Source organism: Syngnathus scovelli, chromosome 6 (assembly GCF_024217435.2).
Source record: "Syngnathus scovelli strain Florida chromosome 6, RoL_Ssco_1.2, whole genome shotgun sequence".
Taxonomy (NCBI): Eukaryota; Metazoa; Chordata; class Actinopteri; order Syngnathiformes; family Syngnathidae; genus Syngnathus; species Syngnathus scovelli.
This window is the reverse complement of record NC_090852.1, coordinates 8,606,178-8,629,309: the sequence shown is the minus strand read 5'-3', so window position 1 is coordinate 8,629,309 and position 23,132 is coordinate 8,606,178. Positions and strand designations below refer to the sequence as shown.

Sequence of the window (23,132 nt, the reverse complement as noted above, 5' to 3'; positions counted from 1 at the left end):
AATGTTCTTGTTTTTGTCATAGAAAAAAGAGTGGCTGTGTCTGACATGCCAAATGCAAAGAGCTCTCTCAGCAGCAGAAGCTGTGGAGCCACCATTGATGAAACCTCAGCCATCACCCAAGAAAGAGACATCACCTGATCCAACCTCTAATCAAATTAAAGAGACAAATTCAACTCAGAAAGCAGATGCTCCAAACAAAAAACAGACAGAAGAAACATCACCAATAACTTTACAAAAGTTAGAAGACAGTGTCTCAGTAGCAACAAAGCAGATTAAAACTGTTTTGGCACCTATGAAGGAAGGTCAAATGTCATTGGCATCTTCAGCTGAAGAGACGCGGACTGCAAGTCCACTTACTGATAAACCACAGACTGATCCAGCTCCTCCTGTTAAGACAGATGTTCAGTCTTCTCTGAAGATAGATGATCATCTTGTATCTGGGTCCCTTGCAACAACCAAGTCATCAGATAAGCAGGTGCAAGGAAGGGAAATAAAATTGATGGATCAAGTCGTCAAAATTGATGATCATAAAGAGCTTCCCAAAACTCCTAACAAGGAACCTAACCTTGGTGAAGACGTAGTTCCCACATCTGCTCCCTCAACAGTACAACCAATTAAAGACAAAGTGATTGATACCAAGAAATCTCAGGAAGGTGTCTCAAAAACAGCCGAGGCAGTGACCGGAAAGATGAAGGGGTTTGGGTCAACGCTCTTCAGTTCAGCTTCATCTTTGATAACCTCTGCCGTTCGTGAGGAACCTCGCACGACACCACCAAGTTCTCGTAAAATGTCTGCCCCCGCACAAATCTCAGATAAAGTGTCAGCATCTCAAATTCTACCAGTCAAGCCAAGCCCTGCCGTCTCGCCACGCAAAACATCCATGACAGAGGTAAAGTCAGCTGAAGAAAAGACATCAGAACAAGTCAAAGCCGCAGACCAAGGTCCACAAGAACCTTCAGAAGTAGAGAACTCCCAAGCAGCTCCCAAAGCGACACAACCTAATTGTCCTCTTTGTAAGGTTGAACTTAATATGGACTCAGAGGATCTACCCAATTACAACACGTGCACTGGATGTAAATCCACAGTCTGCAACAAATGTGGATTTAGTCCTATGCCAAATAAAGCAGAAGTAAGTGATATCTTTTATACTAAATAAAAAAAATTTTGTTTGTTGTTAAAAATACTCATCTATTTTGTTTTGTCAGGGAAAAGAATGGCTGTGTCTCAACTGTCAGATGCAGAGGGCCCTTGGGGCTTCTGAGCCTCTTGGGCTTCCACTTATAAAATCTCAACCATCACCGAGCAAAGAAATGCCACCTGACTCAGTGGAGAAAGATGCTGTAACACCAGCTTCTCAGGAGGATACTAAAGCCATTCCATCCAACAAAAAGATGGTCAGTGTTGTCACAACTAAAGAAAGTGAATTCCAAGATGAACCCACTGACAAGTCAACACCTGTGACTGCTACAGTACCTAATAAGAGTGGTCCTGATGCAATCAATAAGTCTGATGTTCCATCTGTTTTACTTGAAAAGACACCTAAAGTTCAACCTGGATCAGCACAGACGAAGCTTCCAGAAATTGTGACCTCTACTGTAAAGGTTGCGCCCCTACCACCAGAAGCAGCAAAAACAGCAGCCCAACCTGCAAACGCTTTGAAATCTCCTGCCAAATCTGTACCCCCACCAACAGCTCAACCTGCAAAGCAAGAATCTGGGGGCTTCTTTGGTTTTGGTGGTCCTAAAATACAACCTACTGCATCCAAACCTGCTGAATCTGTGACTGGGAAGATGTTTGGTTTTGGATCATCCTTCTTGAATTCAGCGTCCAGTTTGATCAACTCCGCTGTTCAAGATGAAAGTAAAACGACGCCACCAACCCCACGCAAGATGTCCACACATGCCTCCCCTAAGACAACACCCCCTGCCTCTCCCAAAACAATACTCGCAAAAGACACCAAAGCACCAACTCTCCAGAAAAAAGTGGACGAAAAACTACCGGTGAAAACGACTCCACCGGATATACAGGATAAAGTTGCTAAAGCAACAGCCGTATCTACCAAGGCACCAAAAGATACTCAGGGGTCTCCAAAAGCAGCTGAGTCCACATGCCCACTCTGTAAGGTACAACTTAACATGGATGGTAAAGGTGCTCCCAACTTCAACAACTGTACGGAATGCAAAATGACTGTCTGCATTCAGTGTGGATTTAATCCAATGCCCAATGTATCGGAGGTAAGCCTGATTTACGGAATTTTTAGACAGCTTATCTTGAAAAAACATTGCAAGCTCATGCTAATAACCTCTTTATGTTGTTTCTTTGCCAGGTACAAGAATGGCTATGTCTGAATTGTCAGATGAAGAGGGCACTTGGAGCTTCAGAGGTCAGTGGACCTTCTGTGGTGAAACCACTGCCAACACCAATCAAGCCTTCTCCCGCAGCCTCAGAGCAAAAGGATATAGTCCAGCCAGAGAAGTTAATCAAAAAAGAGGGCAACCAAGGAGAGGATACAGCTCCCCAGATTGTAACACCAAAAAAGACGGATTCAAAGTCAAAAGATTCTTCAGGTGATGACCAAGGAAAGGCCCAGGATGTGGCCAAGCAGACGCAGCAAGCTGAAAAATCACAGCAGGTAGACGATTCAGAAACTCCAAAATCAGAAGTCAAGGCAGTTGTTTCAAAACTGGCAGATGGAAAATCATCTCAACCACCTTCTGAATCCAAAATTACTGCTGTCAATTCCACAACACCATCTGCTGTGTCTGCAAGGAGAGACTCTGGAAATGTTTCTCAAACCCCGAAACCACGAATAAAGGCTGTTGCTGCAAAACCAGCAGGTGACAAACCACCTCAACAGCCTTCTAAAAATCAAACCCCTTTAAAATCCACACCACCACCAGCTGTGTCTGTAAAGAAAGAGTCTGGGGGATTCTTTGGATTCGGTGCCCCCAAAACGCAACCTGCTTCTGCTGCAAAGCCCGCTGAGAGTGTCACCGGTAAAATGTTTGGATTTGGCTCTTCTATTTTTAGCTCTGCCTCCACATTAATAACATCCGCTGTTCAAGATGAGCCCAAAACAACTCCCCCAGTCTCTCCAAAGATGTCCCCTGCAAAGGCTGAACCAAAACCACATGCACCTCAACCAGGCAAACCTGCTCCAATGGCCCAGTCTAAAGTTGAGACGAAGCCATTAGAAGCCACGGAAGTGTCAGGAGACCCCAAAGCAGATATGCCCACCTGTCCGCTGTGTAAGGTTGAACTCCACGTGGCCTCCAAGGAAGCTCCAAATTACAACACTTGCACCGAATGCAAGAGCCTCGTGTGTAACCTCTGTGGATTTAATCCCACGCCTCATACAGGAGGGGTAAGTGCAATACTTGAGTCATCGTTAAGAAATGTGTTGGTATTAATTTCCACAATTTACCAGTTTAGTTGATGACAGACGATGATTGTCTAAATACATCAACAATGAATAATTATAGTCCCCCTCCATGAAAATGTGTGGTGGCCGATGGTTGAAATTGGCTCTGGTGAAAATGATCTGTTTTTGTTCCTTTGGTTATTTTGAAAGAAGGTTGCTGAGGTGTCTTTATGACTAGTGGGAATTGAACAAAACTCCATCATATTTTTCCTTTGTCTGTTAGCATATTTGACTCATACAAGGACATTGTTCATGTCTTCAGCAGACCCTAGGAAACACATCAGCTGTATTAAGGCTGTTGTGCAACAGCATTAGCGAAATGGGATCTGATGTCAGTGCAGAGACTCCAGCGGGGGCACGGTTGCCAAAGCCCGTGACAGATTTGAGAAGTCGTGCGATATGCCAATAAAGTAGACATGAGGCAGATTACGTCAAACTCGACATTACGTCACAGCAGGAGAGACTTTCTTTCGAGCCATCTGCTCTATTGCTTGAATCGGTGGTGCCATGTAATTCTACAATTTCATTTTTAGTGTGGGTGGACCCTGCAGGTTTCCATTTGGTGTGCTTTCCACATTCATCCTTCCACGTTTTTGCTAGAATACTAGGAGTTTGCATGTTCTTCTTTGTTCTGTACTCAGACTTCCACCCACATTGCAAAAACATTTGTTGTTGAATATCATGCCTTCCAAGAGACAGAGTCCAGATTCTGTAAACAGTGAATAACTTTAAAATAGATGTCCTTAATTACTGTATCTAAGTGTCACGTTGCAGAGAGTGCAAAGCCTCAGGGGACAAGGGCTGCTTGGACGACCTGTATATACCGTCCAAGATGTTCTGTTTCACTCCGTAAAGCTACTTGAACATGTGTACACAGGAAGAGTAGCCTGTTTTATAGCAGGAAAGAGCACGGCTTTTGGAGTAGGACAGAGGGTTGAAAGGGTTGAAAAATGTGAGTGCCGGGGGCGTGTTTCTCCATTATATCCTTCTGATTGTTCATTGTGCTGAGGCCCATTCCATCAAAAAGTAACCGTTGTCCCGATAAGTAGGACACACATGTATCATTCTATTGTGTGTGAGGAAAGATGATGGAAAGATTGAACTCAGCCAAAGGTTTTTGTTTACCTTTGGACCAAAATAGTTCTGTACTCAGTGTGAGCTCAATATACATTAGAGCCATACAAAAGAGGCATCATCACTTGCTGCAATATCCAGACTGCAATGCCCGTGATGGCCATGAGTCATAGATGTTTGTGTTTGCGTTAGAGGAGACTCCTTTATTGCAGTGTATTTTTATCTTGTCTTTCTAAGATTTGTCTGAAATGCTTCATCACATCCACAAATCACCATTATATTATTAATGGAGTATAGAAGAATGATGAGACAGGTTTTAAATTAAGGTACAGTACTTTGTATATTATACTGCAACATTGTCAGTGAGTGACATTATGTCATATAAATGCAAAATTGGCTTACTCTATTAAATTATGTTGCATGGCCTTTTTATTAATGTATATTATATGGATAAAACAATTTATATTGTTCTGCAATGGCTGAGAATTAGCACTAGCTATGAACTATTTATGGATCTCATCAAGTGCAGGTTTATCATAATAATTGACCGCATTGTCCCTGTCAAATAAGGCAAAATAAAAGAAAAATACAGTGGTGAATGTATAATGTGGCTGGGACGTTAAAGGCAGTTCATTGCTAGCCACTGTCTGAGTTCTGACCACTGTGACTCAACAGCGAATTAAAGTTGCTGCTATCAGCAATTTTTTATGACATCTGCTCAAACTCAAGTGAGTCCATTGAGGCTTTGCGTCTACTGGAAGCAAATGTTGCAGTGCTCTGAATATTTGCATAACTTTTCTGATCTTGTTGCATCTGCAATGCTGTTTACTGCAAACGCCTGGGGGACCTCCATTTTAATTAGATTTGCAGTTTATAGCTTTAATTTATTAATGGAATGTCAACTGGGATTCGTTGGGTTTATGTACCTACTGTTGTATTGTTTGTAATGTTGTTAATGTTAATTGTTTTAATCATATTTTTTCTTCTCCTGAATGGTAACTGTATTAAACAAGCTGTTCAATATGTGGCATTGCTTCACCTTATTCCATTTCGCCTTTTGCCGACTGCCATTTATTAAAGTCTCGCATTTTAGAGATCAGTGGGTCAATGCTGTGTGTGTGCGTGTGCGTGCACGCGTGTGTACACGACGGGTAGGAGTTCTAAAGACCTGTGCTCAGTATGGGATGCTGAAAGCCGAGCATCTCCTCTTGTGCCAAAGGAAAGTCTGCCAGAAAATCAATAGCTCCCTTGCCACCCCCATCAGCAGTAGCAGCGGGCGGTCACTAATCAGAGGTTTAGTGTCATTGTAGTCCAATAGTGGAGCAAAATATAGCCTTGGATTCATGTAAGATCAGGTTTAATTTTGTCATGAGGTAACTCACCAGGCCTTTATGCGCACTAGAAGATCGTCTCTCATGTACAATATGTATTAAGTGATGCAATTAACTAACCATGCATTTTAATGATATACACTATGCCATATTTTTTTTACGACAGAAAGAGTGGCTGTGTCTCAACTGCCACACCCAAAAGGCTATGTTGGGACAACTGGGAGAGTCAAGGAACATTTCTCAGCCTTCACCTATATCGACACCACAAGCGACCCAAGTCATACTTGCAACCAAAAATGTAGAGCCCAAGCTAGGCTCTGCAAAGGTCGAGCCTGCAAATGTAATTCAAAAGACGCCAAGTACGCCAACCTCCACCAAGACTGTAACGACAGGACCAACAACTAAATTGGAAATGCCAGAAGTGGTAGCTTTGACAAAGGTGGAGTCTTCACTTTTACCCAAAACAGTGAAGGATACACAACTTCAAGAGGAAACAAAGCATTTAGTTGAACCTGCGGCAGAAACTGTGCAATCAATAATGGTCTCTGAACCTACATTGCCAACGACAGATGTTTCCAATAGTGTAACAGTCGACAGAGACGCAGAATTACAGAAAGCAGAGGCAAGTGGGAAAGACATTCCCCAAATATTAAAACCTGACCTCTCAGAAGTAACAGCAGAAGTTTCTGCAGAGGAAACAAAGCATCCCTCATTAGAGCCGATTGCTGTCGAAATGCCAAGTGCCGGAGACCAAATTAAAGTAAGTGAGCCTGTCAAATCGGCTCAGAAAGTTCAGGTTCAAGAGCAGTCTGAAGAACCATCAGATGTCTTACAGTTGGCACCAACTGACAGCCATAAAGTTGTGGAAAAATCAGCTGAAAACAAGACTAACATGGCCCTTCTCCTAAAGCCACAGTTAGATTCTACAAAGGACATGACCATGACAGTAAGAAAAGTTTGTTTTTATAAGAACACATTTGTTTTTGTCATGGCCTAATAGAATTGTTCTTTGCAAAAGTTTTTTCTATAGATATGTTGTGTTTGTGTGTTTTAGGTGGGAGACGATACAGCAAAAGAGCCTATAAAATTGGAAAAATCTCATGATGAACTTGGGAACCAAGTTGTGCCCAAGCCAGTTTCCAAGGCAACATCTAAAGTTGAAGATGCTCAACCCCAGATATTACCCTTGTCAGAGGAACCAAATATGGAGCAGGGCGTGTGCAGTGTGACTAAAAATGATGCAGAAGAGGAAAAAATCCTGCCAGATAAGGAGGCTGTCGGAGGTGGGAAAAGGCGGCTTAGTTTTCCAGCAATGGAAGAGAGCAGCGGGAGTGATTTCACCCCTTCACCCTCCCCTGAGATTCAGAGGAGAAGACTGAAGGTGACCGATGTATCATCTATCAGTGAAGAAATCAAAACGGAAAGCGCTGACTCGTCTGTAGAAGATGAAGACTTCCTTCGCAGTCAGATCATGGATATGGGTGGCGAAGAGGAAATGTCTCTCTCGGAGGAAGAGAAAGAAAGGAAATTGTCCAATGAGGAACTTATCAAGAAAGCTGAGCTTGATAATGCCTCCGTAAAACGTAAATCACTGTCAAGCAAAGGCTGCACAGACAATGAAGGCGCGCTAGTATGGACAAAATCCCCCCTAACGACAAGCGAGGCAACTACACATGAAACAATTCCCAGCACGACCTTAAAGAAAGCTATTCCCGTCATCAGACATAGACAAAGCACTGATGAAGAGGTAGAGAGCATCACCGAATCCCTGTCAAAGGGCTCATCGAGCGTTCAAGCGTCTAGCTTCACTCCAGGGTCGTCACCTACATCAGCATCATCTCTGGAGGAGGACAGTGATAGCAGTCCGAGTCACAGAAGAATTAGCGGGGACAAACAGTTTCGCAAGGGTAAACACAGACATGCGACACAACCACTCCCCACCATTGAAGACTCCTCAGAGGATGAGAAATTTCGCAAAGAAAAGAGCCAACTTAACGTGCATGGTCAATTGTCCTGCGATCAAAGTACTTCCTCTGCAGAGGATCTTAGACAAGACAAAACATCTGGTTCCGAGTACTGGGCGAGCATAGAATCAGAGCCAGAATCAAAGCAGGCTGTACAGAGAGGAGGCAAACCTTCTCCAACAGTGATACCATATATTTCATCTGGGCCATTTGAAGAAATGGAAAGTATTTCAAAATCATTGAAGAGTGCAGAAGAAGCATATGAGGACATTCTCCAGAAAGCCAAAGCTATCCCAGGTGACAGCCCTCCAGGTGTTGAGCCGCTTTATGGTGGCATGTCAATCGAAGACTATCTTTATGAATCCTTGGTTGAGGAGCCTGAGAAAATGATGACTGACTTTGAAGTCATCAAACAAGAAATCAGCCCTGAACCTTTGAAGAAACTTAGGTCTCCAGAGGAAGTTTATGAGGAGATGATGGAAAAAAAGAAGGAATTGATGATGATCGAACAAGAGTTTAAACAGGCCCAGACAGCATTGGAATCTGTCTCATCTGTGTCTCCTCCAGATCCCGAGACCTGTGTTGTAATCATGCCCACAGAAGTCGCATCACACACTGGAGAAAGCATGACTCCTGAAACTGGTGAACCTTCTGATGAAGCGCCAGTCAAGAAGAAAAAACGACCAGCTCCACCACGTCCCACTGAACCTCCTAAGCGATCTGAGATAACTGTTGTTCCAAGCACTACATCTGGCTTGATAGATTTTGTTCGACCCATGGTACCGCTTGATCCTGCACTTAGAAAAGCACTCTTTCCCATACCTGACCTCAAAATTACACAGTGTTCATCAGGAGAAGACGAGGATGACAGTCTACCAGATGAGTATGGTGTTGGTATTTCATCCGACATTACCCCAAGTGACGATTCCGAAACTAAAGATGATCAATCCATAAGCCCACCTTTGTCCGAGACAACTGAAATGGAACCGATATCGCTGGTCTGTGAAGTCCCAGAAGCAAAACCTATTCCAACTCCAATATTAGCCCCAGAACTGACCACGACACCTTCCCCTGTATCGCCACAGTCACCACCAACTTCACCGGCCACACCCGATTCCAGCATGGAATCTAATGCCACGTCTTCATCCTACCAGGCTCAAACACCTCAATCATCAGACTCAACGCCTCTTTCGACACCGACAGCTTCTTTCTTGAATCAAACCACTCGAGAGGGTTCATCATTCATGTCCGCTAAAGATGAAGAATCTTCTAGAGAAAGCACTACAGTTATAGTAGCAATTCCAGATGTGGTGTCTGATCCATCTAAAGCGGAAACAACTGAACCAGTCCAAGTTAAGTCATCTGTTCCTGTACCTTTAAAGTCAGCTTCAGAGGAAACTCCTCCTCCAGTTATAGTTGAAATGCCAGACTTGGTTACATCTCCCTCCCAAATGCCCACTGAGGCTCCGTCAGTGCTAGAGGTCTCAACCTCAAGACCAGAGCCTGTCGCTGTCACAGCCAAACCAGCAGCTCAATTTACTGGATCACGAGTTACAAGTAGTTTTCAAGGATCCGTTCCATCTCCAGCTCTTGTGCCTACTTCAACTGTTCCAGTACCCTACCAAGAACCAGTAATTGTCCAGATGCCAGACCTAGTTTCGACTACATCTCAATTCCCAACAGAAACATCTGCGCCACTCTCAACAATCACAGCAATCAATGCCCAGGCACAACCAAATGTTGTGCACTCAGTCCAGCCAGCATCCACATCGATGATCCCTGTATCCATCCCATCAACTACTATCGTAAAAAAGAAAGTCCCACCTCCCCCTCCGCCGCGATCAACATCAGTTTCGCTACCTGAGCATGGTGGTAATCAGCTACCGATAAAGGGTGCTCAGAATGTCTCCACCATCGTGGCTTCCACTATCACTACAGGAGTCACAGTTGCGGCCCAGCCAATGCAGTCTGTAATTGTGGATATACAGCCAAGAATGGAGGATATGAAACCTGATGATGTAGCTGTAGCTCAGATAGTGACCCCAACGAGAGCAGGGCATGTGGTGATCATAGTGCCAAGTGTTGAAAACACAACTAGGATTTCCCGAACTCTTCAAGACACCACGGCAGCATCTTTGGCATCTCAGGTACCAACCGGTCAAGCAGTCACACACCATGCGATTGAAAGTGCATCCCCAGATTCAACTTTACGATCTTGTACAGTGTCAGACGTTCCACCACTCCCACCTAAACCTGCTGTGGGAACTAATGTTACAGAAATGGTTGAAATACCTGTAGCTGATACACCTCCACCACCTCCTTTGACATTCTCAAAGCCCAATATTTATCCAAAGCCTCCAGTTCCTGCTTCAGCAACAGCATACCAGGTTTCTGTTGCAAAAGCTGGTGCTAGTCCTTCTTCTAAGGCTCCTCCACCAATACCACCTAAGCCTGTAATAATTCCAGCTGGACTGGTTTTCAGCCACAAACCAGGAGAAAGTGTCAAACCACCTCCTGTTGTTGCACCAAAAGCTGCAACACTGCCGAGGACCAAAGCACCTCCAAATGCCCTGTCACTTAGTTTGACTCGACCTGTAGAGAGTAAGTCAGGGGCAACATCTCCCAAATCACCGTTATCTCCAAGGCATGCCAAATCTTTGAAAACATATGTGGTGATAACTCTGCCGTCCGAGCCTGGTTCACCAACAGAAGTGATTACAGTCCAGGCACCAATAAGACGAGGATCTATTCCAGCTACAAAAGGGCCAGAAGTTCGAACCACCGCTTTAGAGCAGAATACCCCCAGTCAAACATTTTCAGCACAGGCTACTGTACGGAGGGCATCGGTCCCCACTGTAAGGCATCCACCCCCAATACCCACAGCTTCAACTGTTCCATTAGAACAAGTGTCACCCAATAATACGGCGGTCTCTAAAGTGCAGTCCGAAAGAGATTATTTTGTGGCATACACTGATACGGAAACATTAATTCAGGCCCATAGTGTACCAGACCCAATAAAGAAGCCAAACATACCTGTGATAATGCAGCAACAACAAGCCATTTATCAGCCCTTGCCACCTTCAACAATGCAAGAAAACATCTTAGAGACTTCAACAACAGCTGCAAAATCCCTGTCTGACTTAGATATCAGTCAACATCAAAAAATAGCCTCAGAAGCCATTGCACTTTCACAAAAACATTTTGTCGACGCTGAAGTTCCTGTGGTCCAACTACAAACAATGCCAACCCAACAGGCTCCCACCCAACATGTCTCTCTTTTTCTAGAGCCTAGATTAGCTTCAGATGTACTAATTCCCCAGGAAAATACAATTTCAGTATACTCTAGTGGTCTTCGCCTACAACATGAAATTGAAATGGATAATGTACACCCACAACCAGAAACTGCTGATGCAATCATGATCACAGAGACAGCACCAAGGTCACCAATCGCAACGAGTCAACAGCTATCTGCAGCAACTCAGCCAATACCCTATTCTGCAGCCGGGTGGAAGGCCCCTCAACCACCTGTGACAGAACCACAAAAGGATTATGTCGTTACCATTCCAGATACACCAACATTGCATCAAGAGGTTGCACCTGCTCCTGAATTACTTCCTGCATCTGTTATAATGGAGTCAAATGTGATACCGCAGCGAGAAGAGCCTCCTGTTACTTATGTGCCTGAAGTCTATGGAACAACAGCCATGCCATGTTCAACACCTCCACTTGAGGTCATTGCATTGCAACCAGACCCAACACATATTGAAACAATGGAGGTTGCTGTGAGACAAGCGCCATTGTCGTCCATGATACAATCTCAGGCAGTGGATTCAATGTCACGTGACGTTACAGCTGAACAAACTTCAAGTGAAAGGAGGACCTCAATATCATCCATAGGAAAACAACCATACAGCACAAGTGAAATATTTACCTTTCCTACAGATTATGAAGTGTCTGCCCAGGTTGTCAACACTGGGGCCTTTTCTGCCACAAGAAGACAGTCTTTAACCATGCAGCAGCCCTTGGTAATAAACATGCCAGCGGAAAAAGATATTCCTGATTATGGGTTTAGCAGAACAGATTCATTTCCTCCAGTTGAGCCACCACAGCTATTAACATATTCTTCTGAATATGATCACCCACTAGAGATAATAAAAACAGAGGCGTATAAAAGGAGAACCTCAATACCTGCCGCACAGGAGGTGCCACCCAGTGGAGCCATTGCACCCATCACCATCACTAAAATTCAGCAAGAGTCCATTGAAAGCCAAGAGATTCGAGGACCTGAGAAAGTTGTCTCTAGTTTGAGTCACAAATACTCTTCTTCAGTTTCAACTACAGGTCAGCCTGCTGAAATTCAGCCGAGCTTAGTCACTCAAGTCGTCACCACAGAGGTCCAGAGAACTACTGTGTCTGTTGTCCATGAAAGACTTCCACAACATACTCCCCCAAACATAGCGGCCACCATAAAATCAGATGAAAGAAAATACCAAACCCACCCTAAGCAAAATGAAAAGATAATATATCGTGGAGATGTAATGGATCTACGCACCATGAAGGTTGGCGAGAAGATGACTGAACAAGGCATGGATTTGACTCCACCAGAGTTATATCGACCGTCATCCAATGATTCTGTGCGTCAAATCACAGCTGTGCAGCCAAAAATAATCAATCTTAGTGCCGAGGTTGTCCCTGCAACTACACTGGCTCTCGTAACTGACAGCATCACAATCGTCACATGCACGGCGACCATTGCTTCATTCGGCAACCCACCAGCAGAGAAACCTCTCGACTTGCAGGGGCCTGTTACATCCTTACCCTTGCCTCTCACCACATACAAACCATGCGAACCAGTAGCACAAATTGTCTACACACCAGTGAATGCCCAGCCTGTAGTTGTTGCTGTACCATCCACAGCTCAAGACATACCAATTAATCTTTCATATGGAGCACTCATCAGAGAAGGCAAACAATCGGTTACCTCTGCCGCAACAGATATCAACAACGTTCTATCTTTGGAGGCAACAGGTGCCATGGATTTGTCCAACTATAGACCAGTAAGGTCTATGGTAGCTTTATCCGGAACAAGCCCTGAAGTAATAACCACTGTTGTTGAGGATGATGAGACACCAGTTGACCTCACAGCTGGTAGAAGGAGTGTATGCTGTGATGTCATATACAAATTACCCTTTACAGGAAGTTGTCGAACACAACCACCTGTCACAACTCAGCCTGACAACCGTTTGGTCCACAGAGATGCCAACCAGTATGATGATGCTGGACAGTATGTTCTCACAGGTTTAAATGGTGAAAAAACGTCACTACCCGAGACCAGCCTCAGAGAGGTACGACTCTTTCCCTATGATCCCAACAAAGACTATGACTACCTCAATGGATCTACAGATGGAGCTATAGATCTCACTGCTACCAAACCTCCGACTGGTGAGTATAGTAACGTTTGTGCTGCATGATAAATTGATTGATCATAATCGTTTTATTATTTCTGCGTCTTGTTGCTGCCCTTTTAATTGTATTGTTTCAGTAACTGTGTGTTTTTTTTTTTCTTTTTCAAACAGATGCATGTGTTTGCCTGCGTGTGCTCCCACAATATTTTGGCTTTGCATCTTGTTAGCCAAAATGGCTTCAAATATGCATGTGCATGGACATATTCTGAATCTGGTTTAAGTAGCTTTAATTTCATAGACAAAATCATGGTGTGTATTTCCAATAATAAACAATATCCCCCTGTCTTGTTGTGGCAGGTAAAGCTCTAGACTACACTAGCAAAGCTACATCAGACTTTGCTGGAGTGACTTCTCCATCTTCTCAGGACACACTCACTGTCTTTGGTGTTACCAGTGGTCTAAGAACTTCAGAGGGAATAGTTTACTCCTCTGTTTCAGCCCCTGTTCCATCAACATATGCTGTTACCACACAACCTGGCTCCATCTTTAGCTCTACCTTAGTGCCCACATCAACAACCCAGAATCAGGCTGTGCCCCAACAGTTTGGCTTCATCCCTCCCACAGACCATGGTCAAATTATTCCTTATGACACAGGGGTACCAAAGGAATTTCTACCCACAGCATTGGCCGACATCATAACAGGGTATCCAGAAATGTATTCAGATGCCACATTGGAAGCACTCGCAGCTTCTCTAGATGCGTTAGCCTTGTCTCCAATATTCCCAGGTTTAGACAGCACCAAGATGGCTCAATACCAGATGGAGAGGGAGTTTCTAGAGCTAGAGAAGCTTAAACAGCTCTGTCTTGCTGAGGAGCTAGAGTGGGAGAGACAGGAGATCCAGCGCTATCGTGAACAGGAGCAACTTATGGTGCAACAAGAGCTTGAGGAGCTCCAGGCTCTAAAACAACAGCTTCTCATGCAACAAGAAGAAGAACACCATGCTCACATGATGGCCCAACAGGAGACATATACTCAGCAGAAAGAGCAATTGCAGCAAATCCAGCAACTCCAGCTTCAACTCCAACGGCAGTTAAATGAGCACTATGTTAGTACAGGTACTACCACAAACCTACTTGAGGCCAAGTATGCAGGAGTAGGGGACAGTGGACAGTACTGGCCTGTAAAGGATGAGCCTTCAGGTCCATCTATTGGAAAACAATTAGAGGAAAGTCAGGACCAGCATAACATCGGAAAGCGGCTTCAAAACAATCAGGACACAGGCAAAAAAATCATTCACAGTGGGTTGCAGACAGAGGATGAAGACTCAGCCGAAAAGCAGCATGTTGGAAGACGGAAGAAGAACAAAAGAAATGTTGATAGTTCGGCTCAGAGTGATGATGAGGACCAAGACGAATGGGATGCTCCTGCAAAGTCTAGAAGACGTACCCGAAAACACAGTAGCGAAGGAAAACATAGCTCAAAGGTGTCCAGCATTGCTGTCCAGACAGTTGCTGAGATATCTGTTCAGACTGACCACTCTGGATCTATCAAAAGACCTAAAGTCCAGATGGACACCAAGGTGGAAATAATCAAACATATCTCAGCTCCTGAAAGCTCTCGAAGAGGGGGCAGTCTGAGCTGTCAGACAGAATCGGACAAAAGGCTTACACCTGCTGACGTGGGTTACAGCACACACCTCACAACTGATGCCACTGCAAGGTCGCGAGGTTTCTATACATCAGTGCCCCCTCTATCGCATGATACATCAGTTGGAGGACAGAGAATGCTCACTGCTGACCCAAGCAGATTTTCCTCTTGTCCTCGGTTGAAGCCTGGTCAGAAGTCTCTGAGTCCTACCACAGAAGGCAGAATGGGAGTCTACTATGCTGACACATATTCAGTGAGTTACAAAGTCAATTTCAGAATACAATCAGCAATCCTGATTAAAAAATCGGTTCATTCACTCTTTGTCCATGTGTTCTAGGGTCGAGGGTCCCCCTGTAGTACAGGTAAGAAGGTCAAACGGACACTCCCCGACCCACCTCCCGAAGAAGACCCGCTGATGGGACGCGCAGGTTACAGCACCAACTCTGCCCGTCGTCGGCTTGCTCGCAGTACTACAATGGCCAGGGCGAAGATCCTGCAGGACATTGACAAAGAGCTTGATATGGTAGAGAGGGAATCTTCAAAGCTACGCAAGAAACAAGCTGAACTGGACGAAGAGGAAAAGGAAATTGATGCAAAGCTACGGTGAGATGCGACAGATTAAACAAAAAAAAATGGCTTTTATATATTGTATAACAATCCATTACATGATTCTGGTTGTCACCCATAATTTTGATTAATACCATTGCTCTCATCCCTCTTTTGCGATCATCCTCCCTAATCCATCTGCATGATGCCCACACTTACTAGCTTATGGGCTAAAAGGCTGCCTTGAGATCATTCAGTGAGACAGCTCCAAACTCACACATAGTGAAAGGTATTATTGTGTGAGAACCAATAGTATTTTCCTTGTTTGGAAAGTTCTAAGAAATGTTCCTTAATTAACAACAAGATGACAGATGATACTGTATTATTGCAGGTACCTGGAGATGGGTATCAATCGTCGAAAGGAGGTCTTGCTGAAAGAGCGAGAGAAAAGGGAGAGGGCCTATCTCCAGGGGGTGGCAGAAGAAAGAGATTACATGTCAGACAGTGAGGTTAGCAACATTAGAGATGACAGAGGCGATGGCCTGGAGAGGCCACGCACAGCGCCCCAATCAGAGTTTGATCAGTTCATACCCCCGCATACAGAAGCTGATTCCCAGTACAACACACTCACAAGTCCCTACTCTCATTACGGCCAATATGTCCCCCAGACTCAAACCACAAGCCATTATACCCAACACAATCTGTATGAACCGCAGTCTGTTTACCATCAACAGGTGTCTCCGTACCAACATGTCTCAACACTTTCCCTCTCCCACAGTCAGGATCAATCAAGCAGCTATCAGCATGCTCTGCTCTTACAACAAGGAAAGCAGCGTCAAACCAACATGTCTGATTTAGAGCCCAAGATCTCCACTAACTATGAGGTCATCCGTAACCAGCCTCTAATCATTGTGCCGACCTCCTCAGAAAGCGGCTTTGGGGTGGCGCATCTCGGAGGCAAATATGGTAGCTTGGACTTGAGGCTCGGGCTCGAGGAGAGAAGCATGGCCTCTAGTCCCATGTCAAGCATCTCTGCGGATTCATTCTACGCTGACATCGACCACCACCATGCCAGGAACTATGTGCTGATTGAGGACATAGGAGAACTCACCAAGGGATCCACAGGATTGGGTACCTCTGGCTTGGGTTCTGGATTTAACCTGCCTGATAAAGAGCTATCCAAGACAGACAGACTACTTAGGGCAGCTGAAGTCAGGCGCACAGAGGTACACCCCCATCATTTTTCTTCATAACCACCTTTGTCAACTCTTTCTCCACTATCCTTTCTGTTGCACTTATAATTTTTCCTTTTCCCCCCTTTAGGTAGCAGATTTTTTAGGTCAGTCCCAACTTCAAGGTTATGGTAAAGGAGAGGAAGACAGTATGGAAGAGCCCTATGAGTTAAAGCTACTTAAGCAACAGATCAAGCAGGAGTTCCGTAGAGGAACTGAAGGACTAGAACATTTATCAGCCTTGGGCCTTCCCCATTATCTGTCCAGCGATAGCAGTTTTCGACACTTTCCTAAAGGTGAAAAATACAGCATTGGAAGGCTCACACTTGAGAAGCAGGCTGCAAAACAACTCCCAGCTGCTGTAATTTACCAGAAACAGATGAAGAACAAAAAGGCTTTAATAGACCCAAAGGCCATCACCAAATTTTCCCCTATTCAGGAGAGTCGGGATTTGGAGGCAAGCTTTGGCAGCTACATGGGATCCGGAGCTTCCTCTGTCACAAACCTGGCTGCCAGGGCAAGGCTTCTTCAGGATGAGATTACGTTTGGACTGAGAAAGAACTTAACAGAGCAGCAAAAATATTTGGGCTCCTCAGTGGGAGCTAATCTTGCTGGTTCTCTGGGGCAGTCTCTTGGACTCGGGTCCACTAGTCGGGCTTCTGCCCAGGATGATGGTACCTATCCAAGTGGCAGCCGTTCCAGACCATCATCTCGTCCTTCTTCCCGACCTTCCTCTGTCTATGGCTTGGATCTATCAATCAAACGGGACCTTTCCAGCTCCTCACTACGACTTAAAACTGAGGTGGAAGTGTTGGACGCAGCATTTGGTCCTGGCGTGACCAGAACAAAGCCCACCAGTTTGCCTATCAGCCATAGCCGGGGCCGTATCCCCATCGTGGCTCAGAACTCCGAGGAGGAAAGCCCATTGAGCCCGGTAGGCCAGCCAATGGGTATGGCTCGGGCATCAGCAGGACCTCTCCCACCAATTTCTGCCGACTCCAGGGACCAGTTCGGCTCAAGCCATTCCCTGCCAGAGGTCCAACAACACATGAGGGAAGAATCTCGAACTCGCGGCTATGATCGAGATATCGCATACATCATGGACGACTTACAAGGTGCCATGTCGGACAGTGAAGGTAAATGGAACCAGAGACTTTTGCAAGAACTCAGCTGTGTGGACTTGCTTGTCATGCATGTTACTGTTGAATGATCTTACGTGTTATTTATTCTATCATCAGTAGTTACAGTAAGCGTTGCTAGTTACATGTTACTGTACATTTTTTCTCTGTCATGTTGAAAATCATTCCATTAGATATGTTGCATGCTGTTCTTCATCATTTTGATGCTTCCACTTGTAATGCATAAGCTTGCGTTTATGTATGGCACAATTCAGGTCTATCAATATTTCTTGTGTGATTTCATATGCATGCATTGTCATTTTGTTTTGTATATTTTTAGTCTCCATTACATTATGTTTGTACCTAAATAAAGGTATGCAGTAATTCATTCTATTGCCATATTGTGCAAATTGTGTTAGGTTAAGCGTCTTTATCTGTATTTGATTTTGCATCCTTGCATGTTTTTCGAGATGCATTCAGCGTATATGATTTGAGTTTCTGTCCTAATAAAGTCAATGTGTTTCATATTTTCAGTTATCCTCATTGCTGTTTTTGGTAGAAATCCAGATTTGTTGCCGCAAAACACACATTCACACAACAAATTCAAAACACTGTCTTGATGAATGACTATGACACTCACATACCATGAAGCTTGTGGACTGTTTTAGAAGGCTGTTTGTCGGTGATAAAAAAGATGATTTGTGTGCTGACCCCACGTATAAGTGTCAATCTGCCTTGATTACAGGACTCAGTGAGTCCGTGCTGGTGTTGAACAGAGAGGAAGCCAGAATCTTTCATGAAAGTATCGCACACGGTAGAGTATCATAGTTAACCAACTCTCAAGGCCCATTTACACACTGGTTGATGGATGAGCTTTTCCCCCTATAGTATATCTTGTGTCTTTTTCATAATGACTCTCCTTTAAGTGTCTACAAGTAGCGGCTAGTTGGCTGCTGTAGTTTCAAGCATGCATCATACATTAACTCCCGCTTTTAATGCATGTGCCAACATACACTCCCAGTAGGCTACATAAAAGCTTAGTTCCTTGACTTTACAGGCTGCTGCACGCTTTTGTTCAAACAAAAAAAAACATATTTTAAAAAATATATATAAACATATACAATTTTGTATCCCAGCCGGAGGCCCAAACTGGAATATAGAAGGTGAGACAGCATTCTCCCATGTAGCAACATACAAAATGTACACCTCCATATCGCATATCATTACTCTCCTGAATGATTCGCTTCTCTTTAAGTTATGAACATACTGACTGGATCCATTCTGGAATGACCCGCATCTCAGTGGTAGAAAGTCCCATGCCATTTAGTGGAACCCTTAGTTGCAATTCATTTTGGGAATGAACCATCACAATAGCGCATCTTCTGCACTGACTCAGTGAGTATGCATCATTGAGGAATGGCTGCACATCACATTGATTCCGTAAAGCATATCAGTTCCTTTTCTGGTTACACATGTTCATGTGTGTTTTTCTCACAGAGATGTGTGCTTGGATATCTGATTTAAAAAATATATATATATTCAAGGTTGATATTACTGCTGCACACTGATCCTTGATAAGAATGTTTCCCTCTAATTCTGATAAGCGCTCTTAAGCCAAGATGCACAGATAATAGGATAGGATAGTAGGATAAATTCAGAGGCCACAGAGCAAAGGGAGACAAACGTTTCTCAAGAGAATAACACCTAAACAACATATCGATAGAAGAGGAAAATCCTGCATAGTCGTAGTAACATTCTTAACCTTCCGTCATGCAAGTAAACAAATTGACTTAGCCACTATACGCCAATTAAACGAGAATTACATTAAAATTTGCCACCTAATGAACAATTTGGTAAAACTCCAGATGAAAAACAATTTTCATCAAATTGATAACCTTTCAAAAACTTATCATAATCATCCTTGGAAAGACAGAATCAAATGTATTAATTAGTTGGTGATAGCACATAAAGTACATAAGCCCTTAGGATCCTGCTTTATGCCAAGCTGATGGAGGAATAATATGTTTAAGCATCAATGTGAATTTCCTTCACCGTGTCAAGGACCATGTCAAGCCGGAGAAAATATAATCATTTTGGGCAATATGACAGCAATTGAATTGATGTGTAACAGACTTTGTGATGCATATTGGAAACAGCGTTTCCAAAGCTTGATTTGAAGATTTAGTTCTGCTTTACTTACCCTAACCTAAAGCATCCAGTAGTTAGCCTAACCCCTATTAACTAACAGTTGTTTTTTTACTGGCTACCTTTCCTTGCCCAGCCTACCATCTGAGGCGAGAGGACACCGACTGGTTTGACAAGCCAAGAGAAGGACAGCCACAGGCCAGGCACATGGCAGACAGGAGACAAGTGAGTTACCGATTCATTAAAGAATTATACTGGAGCGTATTTCACACATTTCACAATGCCTACTTAACAGTAGACTTTCCAAAGAAATTAATACGATGATGCATGAATGATGACTAAAGGGTAGAGTCTAAGACTGGCCAACAGTGGTGGCTAATGACCAAAGTGACCAGTGACCAAAAAATGTGATCATAAGACCATAATGCTTCTAGTATATTTGGACTATGATTAGTTTGGATGCAGGCCCATGGCTTGGGCACGAAATATTTAATTTAAATGAAACAAACAAACAAACAAACAAACAAACAAACAAACAAAGGACACTACTGCTTGTGGAAAAGCTGAAGAAACAGGAAATCAAAAACAACAGGCAACAAAGTAACAAACACTAACAAAACAGACTTGGATGTGATTTGTGAAGCTTATAAAAACAAAGCACGTAGGTCAGATGACAAAGAACAATGACCCAACACACACTGAACAGAAGGAAGGGAACTAAATACAGACAAATTGATGATTTATACCTGGACAAGACATAAGTGGTTGAGAAAGCTGATTGGACGACACAAGGGGCGGGGCTAACAGGTGGGAACAATGATCTAATGATACATCCATCATGCAAAGAACACCAGGAAATCATAACACTGACGAAATGTACAAGAAAAATTAACCATTCTAAATCAAAACCAAGCAAACTCAGAACATGACAAAGACCAGCCAATGACAGCATGAGCAGTGACTAAAGTAGAATAGACAGGGTCCGGCAAAATAATCTAACACAGTTGAAGGTTTAATAAAATGCAAATAAATTAATGAAACAAAAAGAACATATAATGCCATTCTGTTTTGTTTCGTTTCATTTCATTTTAGTTTCGTTTTCTCATAATGTTATTTTGGTCTTACCGCTGCCACATTTTCTGGAGTTCTGGCGGTGCGAGGTCGGCCGGTTTATTTTTGCTTCAATGCTGATCCACTGGCTCTGAAGTTAGTAATCCATAACAAGATCGTGTTTCGAGCAGGTACGGGATCGTGTCTACCAAGTCTGAAGCGCAAACGGAACGCTCGTTGTGTTGCAGGTACAGATTTGTTCTTGATAAACCTTTCCACAATGAAAGCGCGATGCTCACCGGTCTAATTCATATTAGCAATTGAAACGAAACAAAATAACATTATTCGAAAACGAAATGAAACGAAACACACAAAAAAGGCATTATATGTACTTTTCGGAAATTTAAAAAAAAATATTTTTTTAATTTATTTGCATTTTATTAAACCTACAAATGTGATAGATCATTTTGCCGGACCCTGTACAACAGGTATACAACATAATTGAAAACTTGATTCAAAAGAAGACCAATTAATGATTGTGCATATGTTAAACACACACACACACACACTCACACACATCAACATATTTTTATAGCAGTGAAGGTAGTGTGTGTAAGGGAACGGACAGTACAGCCAAGTGCGTAGCGACGGACTTTATTGGAGAAGGGGATGATGGGAACAGCGGGCGCTGGAGCGGCGATCGGGCTGGAGAGGACAAACGATTCTGCGGGGGTTCCAAGTAGTCAAGCGGGTCCGTAGCTTCGGGACTGATGAGCAAGGCAGCATCAAGGGACAGACTGACACTCAGGTCTGCGCTGGCGGCGCTGATATAGTGCTGTCCATGAGCCCGTGGCAGGTGACGGCGATTCCATTGACAGGGGGGCGTGGTCCTGTCGCCGGTGGCACCAGCACGTGACAGTGTGATCTCTAAATTAAGAAGAAATTCTGATTTCCGAATGATTCCTTTACATCACGTGTGTCAAATTCAAGGCCCGAGGGCCAGATACGGCCCGCTACATAATTTTACGTGGCCCGCGAAGACGTCTTCACTTTTAATAATATATATATATATTTTACTATTTGACCAGTTTTTACTCGTCTGATTTGAAAACGAGTTATTTGTCAGTTTTGTAGCTTTTATTGTATATAATATGAGGTGCTCATACATTTATTTGGGTTGACAGTCATAATGGCCCTCCGAAAGAAGCTATGACTGCAATGCGGCCCGCGAAAAAAATGAGTTTGACATCCCTGATTTACATTATGTTAATTTATGTATTTTTCAGATGAAACTGGCCCCTTACGTCTTCCCTCACACTCGTGTCAAACTAACCAGAGACCAGAGGGACTCTAGCGTATCAGGTACAAAGTCATACAGACACCATGAAAAATCTCCCTTCTTGTGGACAGACCATGATTGTCACTTAATGTTTGCTTGCTTAGGGAACGGTCTAGGGATCCGAGTGGTCGGCGGCAAGGAGATCCCGGGCAGACGAGGGGAGATTGGCGCCTATGTTGCGAAAGTCATCCCTGGTGGGGTCGCCGAACAAACAGGAAAAGTCATAGAGGGTAAGAAAACAAAAAGAGGAGGCGGAATGAGTTTCTTTTGCTATTGAAATGGTATCATTTTAAAAGGAGAGGTTAATGGATTTTTGTTCCCACAATTTAAAACAGTCCCCAGGGGTCTGTAATATTTTTTCCGTCTTAACACATGAAGGCTCAAGATTTACATTACACCCCCTTCCTACTGTTCACTGAAGTCAACATGTTTTGGAGGGGTGGTTCTGTCTAATCCAAATGAGCCACTGACCACCCTGCCTCCATTGCTGCAAGCCCCTAGTTTGATAAAAGCGAATGCTGTCCTATTTCCCAGCTATATGGCTTTGTCGCTATGGATTTAGCAAATATGCACACCCTGATATTTTATTTTCAAAACAGCAATGAGCAACAAACACAGTCACTTTTTCTGTCATGATTGGAGGCTTTTAGAGATTCTGTTGTCGGGCTGTTAAAATGGTGGATCTTGGATCAGCATAGCATAAGCATAAGCATAAGCATAAGTCAGCCTGTTTGTGATGTCAAAGTACGTTTTCCTCGTGTATGTGTGCCCTTTATTTGTAAAAACGGACGTTTATGAGGCTTGACGGAATCATTGAGTCACATACACGCTGTCATTTCTTGGTGCACAGAACATCACG

At 43.7% G+C, this 23,132-nt stretch overlaps 1 protein-coding gene across 5 annotated transcripts in view; it reads left to right on the top strand.

The window, feature by feature from the left end:
- Positions 1–23,132, top strand: part of pclob (piccolo presynaptic cytomatrix protein b) — a 46,950-nt gene that overhangs the window by 10,217 nt on the left and 13,601 nt on the right. For 2 of the 5 annotated variants that reach the window (XM_049722220.1, XM_049722217.1), the window contains exons 9-22: positions 23–1,129; positions 1,206–2,234; positions 2,327–3,364; positions 5,993–6,772; positions 6,881–13,232; positions 13,553–15,096; positions 15,181–15,446; positions 15,781–16,615; positions 16,713–17,757; positions 18,485–18,553; positions 18,876–18,902; positions 20,021–20,109; positions 22,221–22,296; positions 22,378–22,503. In XM_049722220.1, coding sequence (XP_049578177.1) covers positions 23–1,129; positions 1,206–2,234; positions 2,327–3,364; positions 5,993–6,772; positions 6,881–13,232; positions 13,553–15,096; positions 15,181–15,446; positions 15,781–16,615; positions 16,713–17,757; positions 18,485–18,553; positions 18,876–18,902; positions 20,021–20,109; positions 22,221–22,296; positions 22,378–22,503 — 14,383 coding nt within the window. The remainder of the gene's footprint in view (positions 1–22; positions 1,130–1,205; positions 2,235–2,326; positions 3,365–5,992; positions 6,773–6,880; positions 13,233–13,552; positions 15,097–15,180; positions 15,447–15,780; positions 16,616–16,712; positions 17,758–18,484; positions 18,554–18,875; positions 18,903–20,020; positions 20,110–22,220; positions 22,297–22,377; positions 22,504–23,132) is intronic. The other 3 variants (XM_049722221.1, XM_049722219.1, XM_049722222.1) reach the window with 3 other exon arrangements.